The sequence below is a fragment of the Haliaeetus leucocephalus genome, unplaced genomic scaffold (assembly GCF_000737465.1).
Source record: "Haliaeetus leucocephalus isolate CR32 unplaced genomic scaffold, Haliaeetus_leucocephalus-4.0 Scaffold687, whole genome shotgun sequence".
NCBI lineage: Eukaryota > Metazoa > Chordata > Aves > Accipitriformes > Accipitridae > Haliaeetus > Haliaeetus leucocephalus.
In genome coordinates, this window is record NW_010973123.1 from 4,142,543 (window position 1) to 4,149,121 (window position 6,579).

At 48.8% G+C, this 6,579-nt stretch overlaps 1 protein-coding gene across 1 annotated transcript; it reads left to right on the forward strand.

The window, feature by feature from the left end:
* The first annotated feature begins 305 nt into the window (after nt 1-305).
* Nucleotides 306-6,498, forward strand: AIFM2 (apoptosis-inducing factor, mitochondrion-associated, 2). Its single transcript, XM_010579941.1, has 8 exons — nt 306-484; nt 1,346-1,461; nt 2,909-3,028; nt 3,428-3,520; nt 3,836-3,944; nt 4,156-4,308; nt 5,075-5,275; nt 6,039-6,498. Exons 1-8 carry the CDS (start codon nt 310-312, stop codon nt 6,191-6,193), a joined length of 1,122 nt encoding a protein of 373 aa, XP_010578243.1. The 5' UTR covers nt 306-309; the 3' UTR covers nt 6,194-6,498.
* Nucleotides 6,499-6,579: the final 81 nt, after the last annotated feature.

Consider the following 6,579-nt stretch of genomic DNA (forward strand, 5'->3'; position numbering starts at 1 on the left):
GCCGCTGTGCTCTGGGCAGGAAGCATTGCCCCACCCGGGAGGACCAAAGTCTGCAGGCTGGACTCAGACCTAGAAAAATCCCAAGTCCCTCCTGCAGCTTTGCGGTTGCAACAGCTTACTTGTCAGCCGGCAAACGTGACTCCACCCGCCGCGGGGAGAGGCGGAGAGCGAGGAGGAGGAGGAGGAGGAGGAAGGATCTGCCCCCCCGCCCCAGCTCCATGGGGCCAGCCCCCTGCTGTCAGCTCCCCGGCTGGGCTGGGCTGGGTTGACCCGGGTTCGGTCCGCCCTCCCGGGCTTCAGCGCAGTACGATGGGATCCCGGGTGTCCGTGGACGATTCCGTGCGGGTGGTTGTGGTCGGGGGGGGGTTCGGAGGCACGGCGGCCGCCAGCTTGCTGAAGTCGTGGGCCATCCCCTTCGTGCTGGTGGACGTGAGAGATGCTTTTCATCACAACGTCGCTGCCCTCCGTGCCGCCGTGGAGAGTGGTAAGAGCTCCGTGGACTTCCACAGTCACCCCCAGCAGTGACTGCGGCTGCTCGGAGATACTCGGGGAGTAACAAGGGACAGGGTACTGAAAGTGCCGCCTCTGCCCCGGTGAGAGTGAAAGAGCTGATGTTTTCCATCTGGAAAACAAATACTTGGCTCTGGGAGGACCTACAGACCGTCTGTGTTAAGCTAATTGCATGTCTGCTGGGAAAACAGAGCAAAAACTACTCAGATGGTCACCCTTTTTTTTTTTTTATTTCAAGAGTTTAGAAGGTGACTAAGCTAAAACCAGCAGCAGCTGGAAGGGATGAATGGATGTCTTTCTGTATCTGGTACTTGAAATGTTGGGCAGCTCAGCAGTGAGGCCCTGGCTGATAAAACTCTGTCAGTGAGCTGCTCGGGCTTGTCTGGGACTTCACTTGGGAGACTGGGCTAACCCCATTACTCCAGTTGCGGGGGATTTAGGGCGAAAATCTCACGTTCAAGGCTGGGAACAAGCATCAAAAGGATGCCAAAAGCTTGGCCTGAGAGGCCTCTGACATCCTGCCTGAAATGCCCTGGACCACAGTGGAGCACTTACTGGGAAACCAGTACAGGAGATTCTGTATGGGGAGCAGAGAAAAAGCAACCTAGCTGAGGCTGTCACCTGGCCTCTGAGGAGCTGATCTTGTCACCAGATCTGAGGCAAATGTCCTGAAGCTCATTGCTGGGCAGAGATAACACAGCGGAGGCCCAGCCCGCCGTCCCAGTTGCATACAATGCTTTTGTCTGAGCAAGGATGGCGTGAGGGCAGAATGGGAGAGGGGTTTGTTAGCCTCCACAGAGGAAGATCTCTTCTCTGTTGTCTCCTCTTACCACAGGATTTGCCAAGAAGACTTTCATCTCCTACTCTGTCACCTTTGGGGACAGCTTCCGACAAGGCAAGGTTGTTGGCATAGACCCTGGGAGGCAACAAGTCTTGCTCAGTGATGGCGAGGTGGGTGATGCAATAACTTGCAATGAGTAACCTGGGTGCCTTATGGGATCACCTGCTAATGCAGGGTGCCAGCCTTCAGCAGGGTGTGTTGTGAATCTCTCCTCCTTGGGGATTTTCTTCAGCTGTGTCGTGGCTGCTAGAATGCAGTACTCCAAATCTAGGCTATGTTGGCTTTGACTGGTGATGTCTGGCTGGAAAAGTGACTTAGAATTTAGGTTCCAGACTGCTGTCTGTGCTTGGAGTCCTCTGAGAGGGAAAGAGCAAGACGAGCAGGACCACAGGGCACCTACAGAAAATGTGCCTCTGAGCAGGAAGGAGCGTAACTCTCATCTGCCAGAGGAGGCGGGGGGGGGTGTGTGTACAGGACAGAAGGATGTTCTGGGAAAAACAAACTGGACCTTTGCCATCGAGTTGAACAAGAGCTGGGAATGCTGTCCAGTTGTGGCAAAGATCCCCGTATCTCCTACAGTGTGGGTCAGCTGAGCACACGAACCCTGACCTACCCAATGCCCCTGGCTTAGAGTTCACATGCACAACAGCGTTCCTATTCTGATGTAACCCCCAGCTTGGCTGAAATGCCTGACCCCAAAGAAGCCATAGCCCAAGCCCTCTGGGAAGTCACCGATTGCTTTCCTCTAGGTTTTTGCCATCTGTGGGCAGATATACAAATGCTCATGCGTAATACCAGCCCTGTAATGCTAGGAGGTAGGGAGGAATGAAACCATGACCTACTTCTATGGAGCGCTGCCCCAGAGAGAAGCAGACTCCCAGCCATCTCCTCTAAAACCAAGAGGCAGTGTGGGGAAATACTGTAGTGTTTAATCAGCCTGAAGAGCTTGGCAACAGAGACCATCTTTCCTGGCATGCACTGAATGGCACCATCCCTTCTAGCCAAGCTAAGTGGCCTAGAGCTGTGTTGGGATGTGGGTGTGCAGTAAATACCGCACCCCATCTACTGCTCGGATGAGCTTTTATTCTTAGAGCTGGATTTAGAGCTCAACAAGTAACCCTGGAGCTCAAATCCTTATCTAACTGCAGGAAGAAAAAAGGGCAGCAGCTCTGGTGACTCTTTTCAGCCAGAGCATTTCACCTCTGTATGGAAGAGGGTGAAGGAGAGAAGTTAGCCTCTGGACCCAACTGTGATGGTAGCTTCAGTGTCTGGCATAAATATCAGGTTATTTCCTGTAAACTTACAGTAATTTCTTTAAAGCTCTCAGCTCACCTGAAGAGTGGTGCTTCTCTCAGACCTTGAGTAAGGCAGTCATTTGGTGTCACCTGGACCAGGTCTCTTCCTAAAGTCACTTTCTGACAGTGGCAAGTCCTTTCCTAGTTATCAGCAAGGGCTGGAGGAGAGGAAATGAGTAAATGGTACCTAGGAGGCAACAACTGTGTTCTAGGCTCTGTTTTTAAGAGGTCTAACATCCTATTCCACCTTTTGCCCTCCCAGGAACTTCACTACTCCCATCTCATTCTTGCAACAGGCAGTGATGGGCCATTCCCTGGGAAGTTCAACAAAGTCATTGACATGGAAAGTGCCATCCAGACCTATGAAGATATGGTTAAAGAGGTGAGGAATCAACTTATTTCCTAGGAAGCATTGCCTGCCTCTGTTCAGCTTCCCTGTCCCAGACACCACTATGGATATCTGGAGCCATCTGTGTCTAAGAATAAGAGACCATGATGCCTGCAGGGACAGGCCAGGGCAAGGAGCATGTGCTAGCTTGTCTAGCGTTCTGCATGCCCCAGGGGAAGATCAGCTGTCCACACAAGGGGACACCTGAAACACTCAACAGTGTTACAGTGTACATGGGTTCTCGGTTTTTGTTTCCTCTTAATGAACTAGGTGGTTTACTGCTGTTGGGCCAGTGATGTATCTCAGAAAGGTCTGTTCATGGAGTGGCTGAAGGTATCTGACTTCCTGCATTTAACAGTTCTCTTGTAACGCGAGTTTCCTCTTTACTTCAAGATTGAGAAATCTGAGCGCGTCCTGGTAGTGGGAGGTGGTGCTGCTGGAGTTGAGATGGCTGCAGAGATCAAAACAGAGTACCCAGCCAAAGAGGTAGTAGCATATTAGTTACAATTAACTTCATCCTTGTTTCTGAGACTGTTCTTCTGTGATGGTCCTGCTGGAGGTATCCAAGATCACTGCAAATCAGAAGTTTCCATGCAATGGCAGCCTTCACCCCTGCTGTCTCCTCTTCTGAGGGCACCCTATAGCCCATCACCAGCAATTATTGGCACTAGATGCCTTTCACTGGCTCACTCTCCTTGGGTGTTAAGCGGGGTGGAAGCTAGCTATAGCTGCTCCCACCCAGCATGCGGCAAGTCCTGTCCCATTCCTGTGTCCCCCCGCTTGCTGTTTTGTCCCCAACAGGTCACCCTCGTTCACTCAAAAATTGCACTAGCTGATCCAGAGCTGCTAGATAGCGTCCGTCAGGAGGTGAAAGAGATTCTCCTCAGAAAAGGAGTGCGCCTCTTATTAAGTACGTACTTAACAATGCCTCTGAAGATCTAGACCCTGAAGGTCTATAAGCTGCTCTTCCTTTAGCCAAAGCATCTCCTTCTGATGCCCTCTTTCTGACTTTTTTGACTAAGCATGGCTCCCTTGAATTCCTGTTTCTCTAGATACATCTGGGCTAGCTGGAAATGGCAGCCTAGTAAAGGTTTGTGACCCCGGGCTCTCTGTTGCAACAGGTGAAAGGGTCAGCAATGTGGAAAACCTCACACCAAACCAGTTCCAGAAGGACATGGTAGTAAGGACAGAAAAGGGCACAGAGGTGGTTGCTGACATGGTGGTCCTCTGCACGGGGATAAAGATTAACTCTTCAGCATACGCTGCTGCATTTGGTAAGTGGAAGAAAACACCAGGTGGGGGGAAACAACACAGTTCTTCAATGTCTTGTACTTGAGTACTGTGAGGTTAGGAATCAACCTTATACAACCTGCAGTGGTAATTCCATGATACAGCAAATAGTCCAAGATAACACTAAATACTTAACTGTGAAATGTGACCTTTGGAAACTTACAGACCATAGATTGAGTGGCCAACAGTCTTCTCCAGCTCCTTCTGCTAATACTTCCAAGGAACCTTAGTGTCCTAGTTCAGTATGAGGCAGATGACACCTAGAAGTTGATGGTAACTCCTGCTGTCAAGGCCAGGATTTTATCCTAGATATAAGCTTGCTGACTTCAGAGCAAGAATAGGCGCAGCAGATTCAGCGTTCTTGCTGAACTATCAGTGTCACAGGGCATTCAGCTGATTAGTTATTCAGTGATACATCTTCAGTCTGAGTCCTCTTACAGCCCAGTTTCAGTTATGGCACTACGACTATGGAGCAGTATGACCATTATACAGTCTCTTTCTCAGGCTGTGTATGCTAGCTCTTAATGTCTCTACTGAAATACCAAAGGACGATTCATTGCATGAGACTGCAATAATTAACTACAGCAAGGCAAAAAGCACCTCTTCCCTGACATGTAGAAAAGAGGGTGAAAAACCAACTCCTCACTTTGTGTCAATGACATGTTTGATAACATCAGCAGCATTTTGGGGTCTCGGGCTACAACAAGCAACACAAAGCTCCTTCTGAAAACTTACTGTTTGGCAAAACAGGGGACAAAATGGCAAGTAACAGTGCTTTGAAAGTCAACAAGCACCTCCAGCTGGAAGGCTATGAGAACATCTATGCCATTGGGGACTGTGCAGATCTGAAAGAACCGAAGATGGCCTACCACGCTGGGCTCCATGCCAACATTGTGGTGACAAATATCATCAACAGCCTGACACATAAGCCTCTTAAAACCTATGAACCAGGTAAGGTAATCTCCTAGCACCTGGCCTTAGCTGTTGGGCTGCTTTTCTGCAGGGAACAGCTATTTAACACATATATATCAGAACTTGCATGGGACACTGATTAGAGGTGAAGGAAGTCACAACTGGGGTTGACTGTATAAGCTTATAGTTCAGGCTTCATCTTAGTTCTTGCCAAAGATACTGTAGATGTTAATTACCTGTGTTAGTCTATGGATGCAACGTGTCCTTTCTTCACTAATGTCTTCCTGATAAATCTACTGGTGGGTGTCTGCTATTCATCAAATTTGTTTCCTTTTCTTTAAATTGCTTAGTGTCCAACTGAATCCTAGGAACAAGGAGATGACTTGACTTTCTCCTCCTTTCTCCCCTTAAACTATACAACAAACACAAACTGAACAATCTAGCCTCAAAAATCTAGTTAGGCGATGGGTGTCATTAATAAGCAACTGATGTAAACACTTACCATAACCATGTTGAAAGCTGCTCCACATGGATGGAGGATATCTGGAGAGCAGTTTGTTTTTTAAAGGCTACCTGCAGTCCCATTATGGAAAGAGGTAGAGCAGATGGTAGAAAGGAGAGTTGCAAGTAGTTCTCCTTGGGCCTGCTTCTTTTCTTGTCATGCAGCACATGGGTCCTGTGCTTAGCAGTAGGTGTGGGCGTGAGAGGGGGTGGGGATGGGAAGGGAGGGTTTGGAGGAAGTGCACCACCTACATGTAGTAGGGTTTGATGCCTAACTTAAACCTCCATATCACCTTTCCAGGGTCACTAACATTCCTGCTTTCAATGGGCAGGAATGATGGTGTAGGCCAGGTGAACGGTTACTATGTGGGACGTCTTTTGGTGACCATCGCTAAAAGCCGGGACCTGTTTGTCTCCAAGAGCTGGAAGACAATGGGACAGACAATGCCCTCTTAAGAGGGGATCAGTAAAAAACCAGCAAGGAACACAGCAACTTGAAGAGGGAGAGGGTGCACTTTTATTGCTTGGACAGACTGATACTGTCTCCTGCAGCACCTCCTAAAGCCACCTGTCAGCATGCTGCATTAAAGGGGTGCCCTGCCTTGCTGTCAAGGGGAAGGAGACACTTTCCAAATGAAGTGCACAGTTCTCAGGATTAAAAAATACAGGGAAGGAATGTTTCTTTTACTTCCCTGTTGAGATAGCTCTGAGCAAGAAACCTGGTTTACCTTGATTTGTAACAATAAACACTGTGGTTTTCAAAATCTCTGTGGGTTTTTTTGTTATGTGGTTTTTCCTTGGCTTTCTCTGCTCTTGCTCTTCTAAAAAATACCTGCCTCTTA

Coding starts and splice junctions, on each gene's coding strand:
- AIFM2 (XM_010579941.1), top strand. CDS start 310: ATGGGATCCCGGGTGTCCGTGGACGATTCCGTGCGGGTGGTTGTGGTC. Junction 485..1,345: donor CCGTGCCGCCGTGGAGAGTG/GTAAGAGCTCCG, acceptor CTCTTACCACAG/GATTTGCCAAGAAGACTTTC. Junction 3,029..3,427: donor ATGAAGATATGGTTAAAGAG/GTGAGGAATCAA, acceptor CTTTACTTCAAG/ATTGAGAAATCTGAGCGCGT.